This window comes from Onychomys torridus, chromosome 15 (genome assembly GCF_903995425.1).
Source record: "Onychomys torridus chromosome 15, mOncTor1.1, whole genome shotgun sequence".
Taxonomy (NCBI): domain Eukaryota; kingdom Metazoa; phylum Chordata; class Mammalia; order Rodentia; family Cricetidae; genus Onychomys; species Onychomys torridus.
This window is the reverse complement of record NC_050457.1, coordinates 1,403,117-1,423,522: the sequence shown is the minus strand read 5'-3', so window position 1 is coordinate 1,423,522 and position 20,406 is coordinate 1,403,117. Positions and strand designations below refer to the sequence as shown.

General features: G+C 39.2%; 1 protein-coding gene across 5 annotated transcripts in view; it reads right to left on the bottom strand.

The window, feature by feature from the left end:
* Positions 1-20,406, bottom strand: part of Ttc37 (tetratricopeptide repeat domain 37) — a 104,995-nt gene that overhangs the window by 32,930 nt on the left and 51,659 nt on the right. For all 5 annotated transcript variants that reach the window (XM_036207181.1, XM_036207180.1, XM_036207178.1 and 2 more), the window contains 7 exons: positions 18,010-18,134; positions 16,988-17,111; positions 15,339-15,557; positions 12,812-12,884; positions 8,608-8,661; positions 8,318-8,429; positions 6,791-6,919 (listed from right to left, as the gene is read on the bottom strand). In XM_036207181.1, the coding sequence (XP_036063074.1) occupies positions 6,791-6,919; positions 8,318-8,429; positions 8,608-8,661; positions 12,812-12,884; positions 15,339-15,557; positions 16,988-17,111; positions 18,010-18,134 (836 nt within the window). The remainder of the gene's footprint in view (positions 1-6,790; positions 6,920-8,317; positions 8,430-8,607; positions 8,662-12,811; positions 12,885-15,338; positions 15,558-16,987; positions 17,112-18,009; positions 18,135-20,406) is intronic.

Below are 20,406 nucleotides of genomic sequence, written 5' to 3'. Positions count from 1 at the left end.
CTTGGTCTTACTCTGGACTTAATTTATTATTGCTTTTTCAGATTCTGAAGACAGAGCTGTCATCATTAATTTGAGGGGAGCCCTTTTCCTTTCCTAATGTAATCATTCAATATTATAAATTTCCTCTAAGCTGTGCTTTTTGCCATGTTATAAAGTTTTGACACACTGTGGAATGATTAACTCACTTAAAAATATTTCCCAATTTTCATTTGGACTTGCTTATTTGGTCTGGGTTAGTTGGAATTTCCCAGTTAATTTTCTGTTGCTTATTGGCAAAGATGGGGAAATTAATTAGTTTTCCACTAAAGGCTTCCTAGGAGGAAGAAAAGCAATAGCCAGTTCAAGCCCACGGTAGGCGACCTATTCTGCCCAAGTTAGGGCAAAGGGATACACTGAGAAGCACTGTGTATTCACAGATCAGAGTCACAGAAACAACCTACTCACAGGACCTCAAAATGCATAACACACTCCACCTCACCACTACACTACCAAAGGCTTACAGCAGCTACTTTAACCATGACAAAGCTATAAAGGAAGAAAAAAGATTCAAGTGCAAAAAGACGTATTTTGTACAACAGAGCAAGCATTGGGATGGCAGTCAGTACTGTAGGAATGCTGGACTATGGTAGGGATGCTAGAGTTGTTAGAACTGAACAACAATGATTATGGAAAACGCTTTTACTAATTAAGCAGACAACATGCAACAAGAGATGAGCAATGTAAATTCTGAAAAACTCAGAACCAACAAAAGATAGAAACCCAAAATCTAACAGAACAGAGTGTTCATGATCGGCTTATTGACAGACCAGAGAATGCTGAAAAAAGAATCCTGAACTGCAGATATCTCAATTGAAATCATTCAAACAGAAAAGCAGAGAGAAAAAATACTGAATGTAACAGAATGTAAGCTATGGGACAGTGCAAAAGTGTAAGTAAACCTGATTGGACGCAAGGAGGAGCAAGAGAAAGGGACACATTTGGAGCCACGATGACGGAGAACGTCCCCAAATCAATGTCAGACACAGCCACCAGCCAGGAAGCTCAGAGAACACAAGAAAGATGAACACCAGACAAAACCAAAACCCCAGAACTTTGTCCAGATATGTTGTCCTCTAACCACAGAAAATTAAAGATAAGGCAGAACTACAGCAAAAAGCCAGAGCAGGAAAGAAAGATAAGACCATATCCAGCGTCTCTTCAGAAACTATAGAAGAAGAGAATGAAATAAAATATTTGAACTTAAAAGGGGGGAAGGATTAGAATTCTGTACCCTGCAAAATTATACTTTAAAAAGTAAAAAATAAATGTTTTCTCAAACAAAAATTGAATGACTATGTTGCCAGTGAACCTACCCTGCAAGAATGTGAAATGAAAATCTTTTAGAAAAAGGATGAGATAAGTCATTTATCAAAACTCAGAATTTCATAAAGAGTATCAGAGAAGATTTGTATTCTTAATTGATTTACTAACAAGTAACAGTTAATTCAAAATTGATAGCAACAATGTCATTCAATCATGTTTAGAAAAATGGAATGTGTAGGTAAATAAGAACATGTTTTATAACCATGAATACTGAAGCTATATGTTCTCGATTTGGTCATTGGTAGAATCTGAATTAATCCATGTACACAGAAGCTTTCTGCAGGTTACGTGAAAGGGGACTTTGTGGGACTCCTAGACTAAGCACCCTGACACCATTTAGAGTGGAAGAGAGGAGGGTCACTAGTGGACCGAACCAGGACAGCTCCCGAAAGGTTTCAATCCTGCATCCAGTTAACAGTCTCATTTTATCGTCTAAAACCACAAGGTGAGGTAGGCAATGAAGCAAGATTTTGCATAAACATATATGGCAGTCAGCAGGTTGTTAAGGGCAATAACCCATTATTTCAGCTATTTCTCCAGGCCATTCTGTTTCAGTTAGCAATTTAAGCTATGGGATGATCTTTCTGTATGCTATGCATATGTTAATAAAGAAGTGGCTATCGCCTATGGCAAGACAGGTTATAGCCAGGGGAGGAATCCAAGCAGAGAGGGAAGGGTGGAGTCAAGGCAGACACCATCCAACTGCCCAAAAAACAAGATGCTAGCAGACTGGTAACGCTACAGCCACATGGCAAAATACAGATTAATAGAAATGGGTTAATTTAAAATATCAGAGCTAGCTAGCAATAAGTAGAGCCATAGATCAAACAGCTTATAATTAACATAAGCCTGTGTGTTTATTTGGGTCCAAACGGCTGCAGACACAGGAAAACTTCTGGCTACATCTGGCACCCAATAAAGGGGCAAGAATGTCCATATAAAACCTGAGAGCTTAAAAAAAAGATTCACTTTAGGAACTAAGAAAAGTAAGAACAGCTTCCTCCTTCAGGCCATGGTACAGAGATGCAACCTCTGGTTGCAGCAGGCTTCAGCAGCAGCATGGCAGACCCCCGTGGTCTCAAACAGGCTGTGATACAGACAGGCTTCTCCCAGACATTGCCTGTGGGCTTGAAAACACAGCTCCACGCTACTTCCCAGAACTGGGGAGGTAAGTGTGACTTGTGACTCATTAGTTCCTGTGCCATGTTGGGAAGCTGAGTGGAGCAGAGCCAGCCACCAAAGTTGTGCTTCAGTCCAAGGTACACAGCTTATTTTAAAAATTCTCCTGATCAGGAAAAGATTAAAGATACACAATAAAACAGATTCAGATGGGGAAAAAACACTCTAAACAAGTTGCAAGATGTTTAAAAATATACATAGGCTTGAGAGAGAAAAGGAAAAAGGTAAAGAAAGTCCTTAAAAAAGAAAGAGTAATTTTAAAAAAAGCCACATAAAGATGGAAAATATGCAGAGAGTCTGGATACTGTATATTATTGTGTTGTCTTTGGGATTTTTAATTGCAGAGAGACATTTGATTATAGGGTCTGCTAAGATAAACCAACATATACATCTGAAAGGTATCTTGACTTCAAATTTGGGTCTAAGGATATGTTGCTTTGGAAAAGAGGTTCTGCTTTTCTTTCCACAGAAGATGAGAACCTATAGACTGCTTCCACGTTAATATGGTTTGATTTACCAAGACCCCCTAAAAAAATCTCTAATGGAAACAGATGGCCCAGATGATCCAACAGTTCAGAACACCTCAGTTGCAGTTTCCTCTCAGTTCTGCATCCAGAAAGGCTTCAAGGCTGCTGGCTGACATGATTCACCCTCACAGACTACTATAGTCAGGACTTGACCACAGTCCTAAATTTTCTCAGGGTCCCTAAAGATTACCAGTGCCCTCAATCAGCAGGAAATAGTCTAGAAAACTACATCCATATTCCCAAAAAATAGATTATGGATGTTTGTCTTTGTTTAGGGGGTTTGGTTAAAAACTGTTATTGGTCATAGTAAATCTCTGCTGTGGATATCGCTCTGTGTAAATAAAGTTCTGATTGGCCAGTGGCCAGGCAGGAAGTATAGGCGGGACAAGAGAGAAGAGAATTCTGGGAAGTAGAAGGCTGGGGAGACACCGCCAGCCGCCGCCATGAAAAGCAACATGTAAAGACACTGGTAAGCCACAAGCCATGTGGCAAAGTATAGATAAGCAGAAATGGGTTAATTTAAGATAGAAAAAGTAGATAACAAGAAGCCTGCCACAGCCATACAGTTTGTAAACAATGTAAGTTTCTGTGTGCTTTCTTGGTTGGGTCTGAGCTACTGTGGGACTGGCGGGTAAGAGAGATTTGTCCTGACTGGGCCAGGCAGGAAAACTCTAACTACAAATCTCTTTCTAAAAGAAGAAAGTGGGATGATATACAAATGATAAAAAAAGATAGGTTACTGAATCTACTTTGATCCAAAAAACAACTGTTAATTTCAATATACTTTACATTGATATGGATTTGGTTTATCAATACAAATTTAAGGCTAATTTTGTTATACTGTATATCTATTTCTACTCTTGTTTAAGGTATTATGTTTATGCAACTCATTTAAAATTGTAATATATCATAAGAAATACAGATTAATAGTTAGTCATCTACGATAATCATACCTATAGTCATATTAGTTAAGTTTTTAGGGATACAAAGATATATTTCAATTAGATAATCTTCAAATACTTCAAAGGCCTACAGAATATGGCATTTAAAATATTTTAAGAACTTAGACATTTCTGGACAGTGAGACATGTCTGCTCCTGGCAGCACCAATTACTTCAGAGAGGATGATGGGCATCAAAGAAACTTGTTATGGCGTTTGCTTACAATATAGAAAAGGCTAGGCATTTGGACAAGAAACTGCTCTTTCCTGGACTGCTTGACAGTATGCTGTATGAACTGGACACGCAGGACCCATGGAAAATGACCACTGAACTTTGCCAAAACAGGGCGAGATGGCCCTTCAGTTCCTGCCTCACAGAAGAAACTGCCAGACATTCTGCAGGACACAGAGAAATGTGACTGATGAACTTTTCCACTAAGCAGAACAGTCCTTCAAATTTCCTACTTCACTGAAAAGTATGCCAGAGACTCTAGGCCTGTAGGCTGAAGATAGATGCCCCAATGCCACAGAGGAACTTTGGGTGACTGTCCAGGCAGCCAGATGTCTCTGTCATTTCTAGAATTTTGGAAGTTGCTTACAATGTGCTTCCTGTTTACTCAGGTAATATTATATCCTTCTGGGGTCTTTGATGGAGTTGAAGACTAGATAGTTATAGTTTTCCTTGGTTATGATAAAAGGTAAATTAAGATATGAAACTTTAAACTCACAAATATAGGAGAGATGATAGTGTTTTCTTTAATTTTGCCAAAAACAAATAGACTGGATATTGTAACTACAATTGTTGCTTGATAGTTGTTTTGATATATGTAATTTTAATATGTTAAAGTTAAAACCTTCCTTTTTGATTAGACAGAAAAGGTGAAATTCTATGGGATGGTCTTTTTGTATGTTGTGAATATATGTTGCTACCATTGGTTAATGAAGAAGCTTTTCTGACCTATGGCAAGGCAGGTTATAGTCAGGCAGGAAATCCAAGAGAGATAGAGAGAAAAGAAAGGTGGGGTCAGAGCAGAAGTCATCCAGCTGCCCAAGGAACAAGATGCCAGCAGACCAGTAACACCATGGCCACATGGTAAAATATAGATTAATAGAAATTGGTTAATTTAAGATGTCAGAGCTAGCTAGTGGTAAGCCTGAGCCATAGACCAAGCAGCTTGTTAATAATATAAGCCTCTGTGTGTTTATTTGGGACCAAACGGCTGTGGGACACAGGAAAACTTCTGGCTACAATAGGCAATACAAACAGTGCTTTAAGTGAATCACTAAATAAATCAGTGAATCAGGACCTATTTTCTACCTATTCTACTTCAGAAAGGAGAATGGGCAGGCAGGGTAAAGGAGGGAATATGGGGATAACTAACACTAAAGGTCTTTTGAAAAGCCACATGGATACCTACTATTCTAGAAGATTGCTAATATAAAGGAAATTTAAATGGAGTTACCATATAATGGAGAATAGAATGCCCCAATCAGGCATCAAGTGCTACCAAGTAAAACCCCCAGTACCAGGAAGAGGTTACATTTTATTGAGTCACTGGCCAACAGTCTCATAGACCAACCCCTCAAATATTACAGGGTGCCAATACTATTGGTTACCCTCCAGCACATAACAGCAAGGCCCCTATTGCTGAAGACACCACTCACCTACATTATCAAACATGGAGAAATGGAGCTGTTTCCCAATTAGAAGCTTTACCTCTACTGGCCAGCATTCATAGTGCCGGAAAGTACTACTTACACTACTAGAGGAGAAAAGTAGCCATCAATCACACCAAGCTACAAACCCTGTGACCTACAACAGCAACTTGCCTACAAGATATACTGATGTAATACTGGCATAAATGTTAGGGGAGCAACTAACCATTTTTTAATAAATGGATTTAAAGCCGATTCCACTCCATAAAACTCACACCTGACAGTTAACAAGGCCAAAAATCTAAGACTAGATAAGTAATGTGTCCTAGGGAAAACCTACTACTTTATTTATTGCTAAATGCCCAATTCAATAAAGTAACTCCTGATGACTTATTGCTATATCCATAGATCAGTGTATCACTCAGCTCTCATCAGAGAAGCTTTTTTCTTGCAGTAGATAGTTCTTAACAGAGAGACCTACAACTGGACAATGTGCAGACAGTAAGAGACCTTGGAACACTCAGCTTTTAATGAACTGTCCTTACCAAACCCCTACCCTTGAGGCTTGGGGTTCATTGCAGAAGGTGACACAAAAAGAATTCTAAGGACCAGAGGTAGTGGATGGTGCCAAGGAAAAGTGTCTTCCAGATACATCAGGGCAGCTGGAAATATGAATTCACAAGGACTGTGACAGCATGCAGAGGACCAACACAAACTCAAGTCAGACAAAAGTCACAGCACAGATAGGGAAAGTGGGCGCAAAGCCCCATCTCTAACTAAAAAGCTATTTGCATTGATATTTGCTGGGAAGGCAGCTTTCTCTAGTGCAGTGAGACTGAGTATATCGACCACAATCCTGGGTAGGCCTCATGTTCAGGAGTAGTTGACCAAGATAAAATGGACTCCATGTTTTTCACTTTTCTTTTTTGTTGTTTTTATAGCTTGGTGGTTTTGTCTTTTTGGATTTTGTTTTCTTTTCTTGATTTTTTGAGAGAGAAAGAACATGGGTGGGTAGGGAGGGAGGATCTGTGAGGACTTGGGGGAGGGGAAAGAATATGATCAAACTACATTGTGTGCATTTTAAAACAATAATTTAAAAATATAAATAAATAAAAATAAAACTTACGTGAGGCAGAAACAGCAGACAGCAATGCTAAGTGCAAATCCACCCTCTTTGGCTGAGTGTTGCTGACCAAAGCCAGTTTATCATCAGCATGGCAGGCTGCCATCAGCCCAGCCCAGACAGCAGGGTCATCTAAACAAGAAATACCATTTGAAGGCTTGTTCATCACAATATGCTGCTGCAAAACTACCATAAATAAAAGTTTATGTCTTTTCCAATAAAAATTAATTATATCTTAAGGAAAAAAAACCCATTTCCTTAAAGGAAAGCTAATTTGTTCCCCCAAAATAAACTGGTATATTTAACCTCCAAGACTTGTAAAATTCCTAAACATCTCATAAAAGGGTGGTCTACTAAGCTCTGGCTACCCCAGTCTGGCTCAGTTCCTGAAGTGCTGTGCTATGGGGAGTGCAATTGCATTCCCCTTCCCTAGACATGGAGGACAAGTCCTTAGCAGACACGTATCTTCATTACTCTATTCCTGTTGAAAGGCTAGTTTAAGGAGAAATAAGTGAACACACTTTGATTTTGATGCTTACAAAAAATAAGAACTGAAGGAAAAACAACACTGAATTTATGTTCTAAGAAGAAAGTATAAAAGATATCTTATGATGCCATGTGGATGATACATTTATGATTATGTATTCCTGGGCAAGGCAACTGTTGATGCTATAGTTCATATTTAAGACAGAACTGTAAAATGTCGCTTTGTAACCTTACAGAGCTTGACCTTCAACCCACTAACATTTTCCAGTAGTAACAATGGAAACACAGTGGGGTGGTAATCTGCACACCTCCTTAACTATAAAGTCAACAGCATCAATATGACACAGCCTGCTAGGATTATCAACAGCTAGCTGAAGTGAGACTCTACATTTCCAGCAGTTACCACACCTATCGTTAATCTTGTTAGCTTGATGCAATTCAGAGTCATCGTGGAAACACTCCTTTGGGTGTGTCTATGAGGGTGTTTCCAGACAAGTCTACTTGAGAAAAGACCTACACTGAATGTGGCAGCACCACTGTGAGGGCTAAGGTGGCAGTCCAACAGAAAGAGAGAGCAGGCTGAGCAGCAACTTGTGTCTTCCAAGTTCTCCTTCCTGACTTAAACAGAGCTGCCCTCCTCCTCATGTCAGAGCGCTCTGGCTCTCAAATCATGACCCACAGTAAACTGCCTTCTTTAAGTTGCTTTGTGGAAGAACGAGGAAGTGACACAGCATACACAAGGACCCCAGCCTTCCAGAGCTGACCGCACCTAAGGACACCACAGGGAGAATTAGTAGCTACAGACAGACCACACTAACCCAGAATGAAGAAGAACTGAAACAAAATAGTCTGGAAATCCTAAGTCAGTCAGATGTTTGGTAACAGATAACAAAGTATCTCTAAGAAAATGTTCTCATCAGTCTGTTTACACAATTATATGTGCATTCTTAAAACTTCTTGTATCATAAAAATACAAACCTTGTTCTTTTAACCCACAAATGCAAAATTGATGACATTTGGATTAAGGAAGTGAAATATATTCACCTGGAGAAAGGAAAGCTGCCTTCTGAATGGTCCTCAAAGCAGTATTTTTTCCATCTTCAGCTGTACTGCTTCCCATGGCCAGTTGGTTTACTGCAGTATATAATAATGCCTTCTATAAAAGAAGACAAAAGGTAATGTTTATCAGTTCTCTTCACAGTTCCCACTTTTTAAAACTGACTAAAGGGCCTGTATTTAATATGATATAAACTGTAAAGCAATGAGGATATTATTCTGACTCATTAATGCTATTAAAAGTTAAATATTTCCTTTGTATAAGAGCAAGAACTAACCTTTCCATGATTTGAATCCAGAATATGAGCCACAATGCCAGCAACAGCACCTCCCTATAATAAAACATATTATTTAGACAAATGCCAAACTTTCCATCAAACCGTAAGACTAACAAAATCTTTCCTTTAAATCATTTGGGGAGCTCAATTTTTAGCAAATATGTATCTTATACACTCCAAATATCAACTTATTATTACAGCTTTAAGATAGAAAACCTGTCTACTTTGGTCATTTAACGTTTGCTGTTAAAATACTCAAAGTTCAAAAGTAAGATGATTTTGTAGGGGCACCAAGTAAATGTATGTATCGCCAACAATATAAAAATGCTGAAAAAGGGCTAGAGAGATGGCTTAGTGGTTAAGAGCAATGGTTGCTGTTTCAAAGAATCCAGGATCAATACCCAGCACCCACAAGGCAGCTCAACTGTCTGTAATTCCAGTTCCAGAGGATCTGACACCCTCACATAGATATACACACACAGGCAAAACACCAATGCACATAAAATAAATCTTAAAAACAACTTTTTAAAAATGCAGAGAGAAGCCCGGCGGCGGTGGCGGCACACGCCTTTAATCCCAGCACTTGGGAGGCAGAGGCAGGCAGATCTCTGTGAGTTCAAGGTCAGCCTGGGCTACCAAGTGAGTTCCAGGAAAGGCACAAAGCTACACAGAGAAACCCTGTCTCGAAAAACCAAAATAATAATAATAATAATAATAATAATAATAATAATAATAATAAATTTTTAAAAAGTGCAGAGAGAACAGCAGAAAGGAGAGTGAAGGATATAAAAAACAAATATTGCTTATTCTTGGAAAATATCTAACTGTCTATCAACAGATGAACTGATAATAAAAGGCAGACAGATAGATATACAGACAATAGATATAATGGAATACTGTTCAGCTCTAAAGAAAAATGGAATCACAAATTTTACAGGAAAATGGATTTACTTAGAATGTCATCCTATCTCAGAAAGAAAAAACAAAACAAAACCCTACGTTCTCCCTTATATATGGATCCTTGTGGTAATATTGTGTTCCCCCAACATATTGTGTACCCTAATAAACTTATCTGGGGTCAGAGAACAGAACAGCCAGCCAGTAGACAGACATAGAGGCCAGAAAATGGTGGCACACACGCCTTTAATACTATCACTTGGAAGGCAGAGATCCATCCAGATCTCTGTGAGTTCAAGGCCACACTGGAAACCACCAGGCATGATGACACACACCTTTAATCCCAGGAAGTGATGGGAGGAATCAGAAAGGTATATAAGTCGTGAAGACCAGGAACTAAGTTTGTTAGGCTTTTAGCAGCAGTTCAGCTGAGATCCATTCGGGTGAGGACTCAGAGGTTCCCAGTTTGAGGAAACAGGATCTGATGAGGAGTTGGCCAGGTGAGGTGGGCTGTGGTTTGTTTTGATTCTCTGACTTTTCAGAATTTACCCCAATATCTGCCTCCAGGTTTGTTTTTATTAATAAGACCTTTCAGAAATCTGTCTACAGAGCCTAGCCTGTAATGTAAACGTCTGTGTAAACAAATATACGTGTAGGTTAGTGTAACAGCTAGAAAGGATGCTATCAGGTGATGAGAAAGGACAGAATACAGGATGAGGACATGAGAGTCATGAAAAAGAGTATAAAGCTAATTATTTTTATAGTTTGAACTGTCATGGAATTTCCAGGTTTTTCTGTGGTAGATGAGTGCACAGAAATGTAATGGATAGTGAAAGTGTGTGTGCTGGCCAGCTGGTCACATGACCAACACAAGTAGAGTCATCTGGGAGGAGGGAGACTCAGCTAGAAAATGTCACCACAAGACCAAGCAAGCCTGTGGGGCATTTTAATTAGTTATTGATGGGGAGGGCCCAGTCCACTGTTGGTGGTCCCATCCTTGGGTTCTTTAAGAAAACTGACTGAGCAAGCCTTATGGAGCAAGCCAGCACATAGCACATGGCCTCTGCATCTGCTTCGGCCTCCAGGTTCCTTTCCATTTGAGTTCCTGTCCTGACTTCCTCTAATGGTTAAAAACAAATAAAGACAACAGGCTGCTTAAGACCCCCATAATCCCTAATACTAAATGTCTGCACGCCATGAAGCTTTTGTTTCAATAAGCAAATCAATCCTAAAAATAAGAAAAACTTGCAGCACCAGAGTTTTAAGAGGGTCAATTTGAAATCTAAAAATTTTAAATTCAACTATTAAACATTTTACCTAAGAAAAAAGTGAAATTATAAGAATGATTTTTGCCAGGCATGGTAGTTCATTCTTATAATCTCAGCACTTAGAATCCTGAGGCAGGAGGATTGCCATGAGTTCATAGCTACTTTGGACTATATAGTGAATTCCAGGTCACCTTGGGCTGTGTGAGACTGTCTCAAAAATAACAGCAGCAAACACAAAGGTTTTTCATCACAGGTATTTTACACCTTGCATTTCACTTCAAATTGTAAAATACAAATGCTAAAACAAAGCTTTAGAAGTATGTCAATATAAAATAAAGGTTGATTAAAAGGAAAGGCAGGATAGCAGAGTGGGATGATTCCAGAGTTAGAATGGAATTGAATACCATCACCCATCAACAACTGTGATTTGCACAAGTTACTTAATGCCTCAAGCTTCCTTCTAGAAATTAAACAATAACTACAGAAACTTCAGACTATTGTTAATTAAAATACACACGAGTAACTCACGCATACTGAGTACTTCACTCTGTGTCCAACAGTTAACAGCTTTTGAGCCAATACATCCACTGAAATAGCTTAAACTCTACTACTCGAATGGCCTCTGAATCAGGAGCTGGACATGCCCTGGGCTATTAGATAATCAGCCCTGCTAATTATCACCTGCATTTCATGGTGTTATTAGGTGATGTCAACAAATAGCACATTAACATTTGAACAGCACTGGGATAAAATATTTTAAAAACATATTCCTAAAGCTTTAGTATGGAATAACTGTCAAGCAATGAAGGTTTTTCAGGCTCAAACTGAGAGTTAAAAAGGCAGAAGGAGCTGGGAGATCATTTATGTCACTTGTAGATCCCAATATGGGGCTCATAAGCCAGTGGGACAAGCCGAGACTCACACAAGGAGGGTGCATATAGGAAACCTCAGAATGAATATGCAGAACCTTTCAGGGATAGCACTGGTGCACCATACTCAAGTGACTTGAGACCCAGACACAGAGCAGCATGGTTAATACAGAATCCCAAGTTATAAATGCAGCTGCCAACACAGCTCACAAAAACAATAGAAATTCTTTCATATGAAATTATTTTAATCCTCAGGTTCAAGTTGGGTCTACAAATAATGTTCTAGAAGATACAGTCAGGAAAACAAAGAAATAAAACCACCTCAAGTGAAATCAGTGAGAACAATGAACAATGAAAACACCTACAAAGACTGACACAAGAATCACTACTAAGTAAGTGCTCAAGGCAAATTTCTGATGCTACTGTTTGCCACGCACTTACGTGGACAGAGAGAGAGTATTCATAGCAGAAACTAATAAAATATAGATACCTGAGAATATATTGTTCTTATGACTAAAATAAGAATTCTTTACGAAAAGTCAATAAATTCATGCTTATAATGAGATTTTTAGACATTAGCAGTGTTTGTATTATCTTATCTTTAAACAATTTTTAAATAAAATTATCTTTTGAAATTTAAAAACCACAATCACTAATACTTATTTATTACTTATTCACATAGAGATTGAGATAATCTGTTCATTTTCAGAACAAAAGGGTCCTCCTTCTTTGCAGTGTCCACAATGCTCAGAACTGTTTCATAAACACATGGAGGGTGCTCAGTATAGTATTTGTGTAAATAGGAATTTGATTAAATGATAACATTCTCTTCATCATACTTACTATATTTTTAGAAAAATGCTATATTTTAAATATATATTTAAGGTGGGTATGATGGCTGATGCTGTTAATCCCAGCACTCAAAAGGCAAAGGCAGGCAGATTCTCTACGTCTGTGAGTCCTGCCTGGTCTACACACAAAACTGCAGGCCAACCAGAGCCACAGAGCATTCTCTGGCTCTCTCTACCTGTGTGTGTGTGTGTGTGTGTGTGTGTGTGTGTGTGTGTGTGTGTTTGTGTAAATATATATACATTTGTATAGATATACAATTGTATATATGTATTTAACACCACAGGCTACTCACTTGGCAGGACTTTAGCCATTACTCACCTTTGCATTCCGTTGAGTGTACTGAGCAACAACTCGAGACAGCAAAGACCAAAGAGCAGGGTCAGCAGGGTTACTAGAGAGAACAACAAAAAACTAGTCTTAAAGTCTGGAGTTACTGCTAACTCTGTTGACAGGGGTGTGGGCGGGTGAGCCTCCCTGAGAACACGAGCATGAGAGATCAGAGAGATCTGGCCCTCCTCTTCAATCTGCCATATGATGGTGTGGGCAGGGAAAGAAAATCCCCTCTCCAATCCCTCACCCCACCCCTCTCAGCCTGAGGCAGATGGGAGAGCTGGCCTGCCTCTCACCAGCTGCTAAGTGGTCCCTGTATCTTGCCTGGGCAACACAGCAGAGCTGGCTCTGTTGTTGCTGGTGTGGGTGAGCTGGCACCAAGGGCATAAGAGCAGGACAACCGACCGCCCCTTGCTGCTTATGGCATTGGGTGAGCTAGCTGGGGCAGTGCTGGAGAGGATGGTGAGGATGAGGGAGAGCTGGCAGGCTGACCAAACCTGCAACCATCCAGGTCCAGAACCAGGCCTATGAGTTGGCCCACCCCAACATCCACCTCATTTATGATCTGCTGGGGCAAGTGAAGAGCCTGACCCACAGACCCAAAACTGAAGGATCTCCATGGCACAGGGCAACAACAGGATATCCAAGAGGAACCCCTGTGAGGGACCAGTACCAACAATGTAGCAGGAACCAGAGGCCTCAAACCAGACCAATGACTCATTGCAATGAACACTTGCAAGTAAAGATGTATGGACTAAAGGGTTCACTGTGTCACACTACAGCTTCCATGATGAGATTTTTCTTTTAAATTTTATTTTGTTTTATCTTGGGGGTGGGGGATTGCAAGGGCAGAGGACAGATATGAAGGGACAGGGAGATGAATGGGATTGAGATGTATGATGTGAAATCCTCAAAGAATCAATAAAAAGTTAAATTAGAAAAAAAAAAAAAAGAAGTAAATGGGACTACTGTGTTCTTTTCTCTCATCTGACAGAACACTATACTGATTTGAATGTCTGTTAGTCCTCACTCAATATGCTATTTAAAGAATGCCGGATAGAGCCAGATGGTACATAATTAGTTTGGATTAATAAAATGCAGGCTGCCAGACATTTTGTTAATATATATATATATGGGGGTTACTTTAACCATTAACAATCACAGCAAATATTTGAAGTTTAAAATCCTTAGACACCTAAGCAAGCTCATATTAATTGCTCACATTTAACTGAAAATATCTTAAATTTTAGGAAACATACTACACTATCTTCTACAAACACCAAGAGTTCTTACGTTCTTAAAACCTGAAGAAAAACAATTTCATGATCACAAAATTATGAGAAAAATAGTTAAAATGTAGCATGTGTGTTTAATGGAACTACAAAGATATTTAAAGGCACTCTATTATGCAGCAGGAGGATATAACTAAGAGAAATAATTCACATGGAATAAACATCATATTAATTTTTAAAATTTCACAAGAAAGATGGCTCAGTGGGTTAAGGTACTTAACTCTGACCAGAATTTGTGCTTCCTGAAGCTTCAACCTTTAATACAGTTCCTCATGTCATAGTGACCCCAAACCATACAATTATTTTTGCTGCCACTCCATAACTATAATTTTGCTACTGTTAGGAATTGTATTATAAATATTTTGGAGTTAGAGGTTTGCCAAAGGGGCCACAACCTACAGGTGGAGAACTGCTGATCTCTGCGAACTCATAACCATATGGGAACCGTACGGTTAGGAGAGAAACGACTTCCAAACATTGTCCTCCTATCTCACAAGTACAGGCTATAGTACATGTGTACTTACCCACACAAAAATAAATGTAATAAAAATTTAATGTATCTAATCAACAAAGGTTATTAATAAGTGATGTAAGAAAAAGAAATTAAAGCTACAGCATATGCAAACAGAGAAAGCTGCTGTTACATGACATCTTTTTATCTCTCCTCAGACAGCACTTCTCTGTGGAGCCCTGGCTGTTCTGGAACTTGCTCTGTAGACCAGGCTGGCCTTGAACTCAGAGAGATCTGTCTGCCTCTGTTAAATGATATCTTAATTTCCAAATTTTAAAGGCACTGATCAACATTTAAGTGACTAAGAATTCCTAAATCCATCAACATGGTCTGTAATGACACATAGCAGATAATGAAGTGATAATATTATAAATGTAGGGACTGGAGAGATGGCTGCTCTTCCAGAGGTCCTGAGTTCAATTCCCAGCAACCACATGGTGGCTCACAGCCATCTGTAATGAGATCTGGCACCCTCTTCTGTATACATAATAAATAAATAAATCTTTAAAAATATTATAAATGTAGGAATTACAGACTTTTGTATCAAAATATGTGGAGCTTCACCTGAATAAAGGAAAAATTCATCAACTCATCAAAATAACTGACAGTACGATTTCCAAATAGAGTCTTATAGTTTATTCTAAGTCACAACAAAGCCCAGATGTTGAACAGAATCCTATCAAATACAATTGTCCCCAAAATGAGGGCTCACCTGTGGACAGCCCTGGATACCTGTCTGTGAGCTGCCCCACTGCGGCCCTGCAGGGCACACACTGCTGCAGTCAGAAGGCATCTGTGGTAACCCTCTTTGTGTTGAAGATGCTTCAGTAACTCGTTAAGTGCTGCCTTTGACAGGGTAGCATCCTGCATTGCCAAGCCCAGAGCGCACAGGGCTCGAAGGCTTTCTGTGGTTGGTTCCTTTAAAATAGAGCTGTAAATAAATATTTAAGTAGTCTGTTAGCCATTAGTACAGTGGTCTTATATCTATTAAGAGGTTTTATTTAATAAAAAAAGATACTTAAAGATTCATCAAAATAAGTCAATTTTGTGCATAAATATAAAAATATTTTTTTTTAACATTTAAAGACAATTATCTGACTGGAGAAAAAATAATATCAGCCTTTCACAGCATAAATTGACAAATCTTATCTCAAGTCATGTCTAAATTTTAGAAACAAATATAGATTGGCCTCTTTGATTCTCAGTTTTAGGACTAATTTTAGAAAATGTTTAGTTGAAATAAAATTCTGTTTGTTAAAGGAAAACAGAAGATGGCAGATTAGAGACTGCAGCCCTCTCCCTTGTCTCCTCACACTGAACTGAGGCTGCTGCATTGTGGGACAGTGTTGCCGGACAGCACGTCAGCAACACAGTCCTGGCAGGACCAGGCAAAGGCTAGAAGCACCAGCTTTCAGTAGAGTACCACCAAAGGCATGCTGGGTAGCTGGTAGGGAGGCTCTCCCTACCAGAGGGGTCCCCAGAACCTGACCTTGCACACTTACAGTTCAAGATGAAAGGAGACCTAGCTCCCACAAGGGCTGGCTGGCATTTGGAGAAAGGCTTCTCCAGCCTTCCCAGCAAAGTCAGAGGGCTGTAAATGGAAGCCATTTTCAGAAGGGTCCTATTATTTTCCCTCACAGCTTAGAGGATCGGAAACTTTTCCATTTTTGTGTCCAAGGCCCTCTTCTCATCATGGCTCATCAAACAGTCAAGGACAGTTAACAAGGCAATGTTTTCCTTGTCACAGTAACTGACAAGTCTACTATTCCTACAAGATGGTGGGACTATACTTCCTGTACATCAGGGGGGTGGGGGGCTGGAGGGTTGTTGTCTGTCCTATGAGGATCTGCACCATTCAAAAGGTCAATAAACCTCACTGGCAAGCACTGTCCAATAGCCTGTATTAATCATCTACTGTTCTTGGAGGAATTACAGCCAACTTTTAAAACAAAGCAAACAGGCTTTAAGAACTCAACTAGTACTATCTAAATAACTCAATTATCACAGGTTCTCATTTTAACTTGTTCTGAAACCACAAGTATATATGTTCTATAGGTATCTTTAAAGACGTCTTTAAATAAACTTTTTCTGAGGAAGAAGACTTGAGGATCTGAGCAACCAAACACCAAGTCAGTTACAATTCTGTTTATTGTCTGTGGTCCACATAGTCACTTATTCTTGAAAACAAATAAGCAGTATTAGACAGAGATACAAAGCTATGAATTAAGCCATGGCATTTAACTCCACCCATGACTGTCAATTTAGAACAAAGTAGGTCCAATTCCTTCCAATTACTTAAAAGTTCCTTTTCAAATCTTATCTCAAACTTAAGGATCTGATGTATAAGTCAGCTATACATACCATTTGAAAAGCAGTGACTTGGCTGCATCCATCTGTCCTTGTTTATATTCTGTTATTGCCAGAGCTGTCAATACATGAGCTTTGTCTTGCTCTGATTTAACAACAGTCAAGGCTCTCTCATAGGCTGTTGCATAGAAGAAGGGAAAAGCAAGCAAAACACAAAAGCAATTCTATTAACAAAATGGGCCACTTTCCCCTTCCTAATCCCATTTTTCAAAAAAGATCTAGCTAAAATTCTACCTTCCTTATTCTCTTCTTTCCAAGCACAGAATAAACCCTACCATGGTTTAGCTATTCCAAAGGGACTCTGTGGGCACCTTTATGACTGTTAGGCCTGCAGAATATACTGTGAGGTCTAAGTCACCTTAAGTAGCAAAGGAACTTGGAAATAGTGATGTATAATCACATTCTAACTGCAGATCATCACCTTCACCAAGCAGATAATATTTGAGTGCACTGTACTCAATGGTGGAGCTCATTTGTATCAGAATTTCCTCAAGTAAAATTTCTGAAGAAATAAAAATCTATTACTAACAAATGTTGAAGTTTTCACTTACCAAAAATTTTCATTGAGTGTATAGAATAGCAAGTATATATATCCACCACTAAGCCTGCACCTTAGTCTCCTCAAATGTACAGTGGATGTTCAGTTCAAATTGTTTATAAGGAGTACTCATCATCACAGCATACTACTGAGATAACACATAAACAAAGCCTACTACAGCTCCTGACTCCTAGTCATAGTTTAGTAAATACCGCAACTCCAGGGCTAGAGAATGGCTTAGTAGCTAAGAGCACTGGCTGCTCTTCCAGAGGCTCTAGGTTCCATCTCCAGCACCCCCACACAGCTCACAACTGTCTGTAACTCCAGTTCCCTCTTCTGGCCTCCAAGGACATCAGGTACACAATCTTCAACTGACATATATGCATCCATACAAATAACATTTTTTAAATACTGCATCTCCATCATAATTCTAATACTGCATTTTTCTGAAAAAGCTTCGAGCAATATGATCACTTGCCTTTGTTGCTCTCCTTATACAGGCCCTTCATAAACAACGCCAATGCGAAACCTATGATGTCCTCCAGTTCCTCAAGGGGCGTTGACTTAAAGGCCTGGACAGCTCTGTCATAGTCACCAAGGGAACTAAGGAGTAAGCACAACTTACGTTTAAGATAAAAACACTAATCTTGGTTTTGTGAAGATATACAGACATAAATATGTCTGAGATTCTTGTTTCTAGTATTTATCACTATAATCTAAAAGGTTTTTATAAATGTTATTGAAATATTTTTTATAAAAGTACTTTAATCTTTGAAGCTATAAGTTAAAAACACAAGCAACCTTTGCTCTTAATACTAGTTTTATAAAGGTGAAAAAATATAAAATTAAGCTCTAGTTTTGAAAGAAGGCTAGGCTTTGATGCAAGTTTATAAATATGTGCATATTTATTTCTTTAAATGAAAACTCTTTACAGAAACGTGTAGAGGAACAATGAAGGAAAAGGAGTAAGGGACTTCAGCTATACGGCTTTTTCTTTGAAGTGGAAACCTGAAGCAATTTTAATGTGTAATATTTGAGTGGTGACTATTCGCTGATTTACACACGATAGTTTATTATTTACCATATGCTTCTGTGTTCAAGACATTGTATAATAAAAACAAAAAAGTGGTTAAAAGCATATACTGCTCTTACAGAGGACCCAAGTCAGTGCCTACCTAAACTAGGTGACTCAGGACTACCCTTTGCAGGGGCTCCAACACTCTTTCTGGCATCTGTGAGCATCAGGCACACACATGTTGCACATACATAAAGACACATACACATGAAATAAAAATAAAACTTCTTTTAAAAGAAAGAATATAGATGGCAATTTTCTATAGAAAGTAAGATTTTCATCATAAATATTTACTCTATATGAAATGTCAAACCTAAGAACATAAACTGCAGTGTCTTACTCTAGGTATTCTCTGCTTCAACAAAACCTACAGAGTTCTACCAACTTCTAAAATGTAAGTTTAAAAGAATTCATAGGCAATCAGAGGTGTAATATTTCCCCATCAATGGACCTGATTAAATGACAGTGATGACAAGAAGGAACTGGCTACCTCATGCCTCCATGTACAGTTCCTTAAAAGATGTCCAGACTGACCCTAAAGACCCAGCTGCAGTTCCATGTCCAAACTAACCATTCAATTTTAGGGCAACTCTAAAACTAAGGAATCACCCTGTTAGTCAAAACCCTTCTTCCTATGTAGTAGAATATTTTAAGGTGTGTTACTTTCATTTATGTTGCATTTGTTTAACTCTGTGAAGCTGTGTTACTGTGCCTCTCTAAAACACCTGATGGTCTAATAAAGAACTGGCTAGTAGCAAGGCAGGAGAAAGGACAGGCGGGCAGCAGGCAGAGAGAAGATATAGAAGGAGAAATCTGGGAGGAGCTAAAGGAAGATCTAGCAGCCAGAGGAGGATGTGGTGGTACTGTGTTCGCCAAAATAGTGTGCAGGCTAATAAACTTATCTGGGGTCAGAGAACAGGACGGCCACAATATTAAACGTGAGGATAGGCAGTGGTAGAACACGCCTTTAATCCTAGCATTCCAGAGACAGAAATACCTCTGGATCTCTGAGTTCAAGGCCACATTAGAAAGAGCCAGGCACAGTGCCAAATGCCTTTAATCCCAGAAATCCAGCCTTTAATCCCAGGGAGTGACAGGCAGAAAGTAGAAAGATATATAAGGCGTGAAGACCAGAAACTAGAAGCATTTGGCTGGTTAAGCTTTTAGGCTTTGAAGCAGCACAGTTCAGCTGAGATTCTTGTGGATGAAGACTCAGAAGCTTCCAGTCTGAGGAAATATGACCAGCTGAGGAACTGTCGAGGTGATGTAGCTGTGGCTTGTTCTGTCTCTCTGATCTTCCAGCTTTCACGCCAATAACTGGACTCAGGTTTGTTCTTATTAATAAAAACTTTTAAGATTCCTGCGACAGGAGGAGGACAACTCCAGGGCCCAGTTACCCAGCTACACAACCAACAAGCCATGGAGTAAGAGTAAGATTTACAGAAGTTAGAGAAAAGGGAAAGCCCAGATGTAAAAGGTAGTAGCGATAAGCTAAGATAAGGAAAGCTGGCTAGAAACTAAGCCAAGCTAAGGCTGGACATTCATAAGTAAGAATAAGCCTCCATGTGTTATTTATTTGGGAGCTGGGTGGCAGGCCTCCCAATAGACCAAAGACCAACCACCAACATTGCTATGTATCCATACTCTGGTTTTACTTCTACCCTCTAAAGCAATAAGTCTATCTGTCTTTCTAGGCCAAAAGAGGAAGATCTCAGCTCCATTGTCCTGAAATTTTTAGTACTGTTTCAAAGGAGCTCCTAGACCATAATATTCCACAGCCAATCAGAATAAACCCAACTC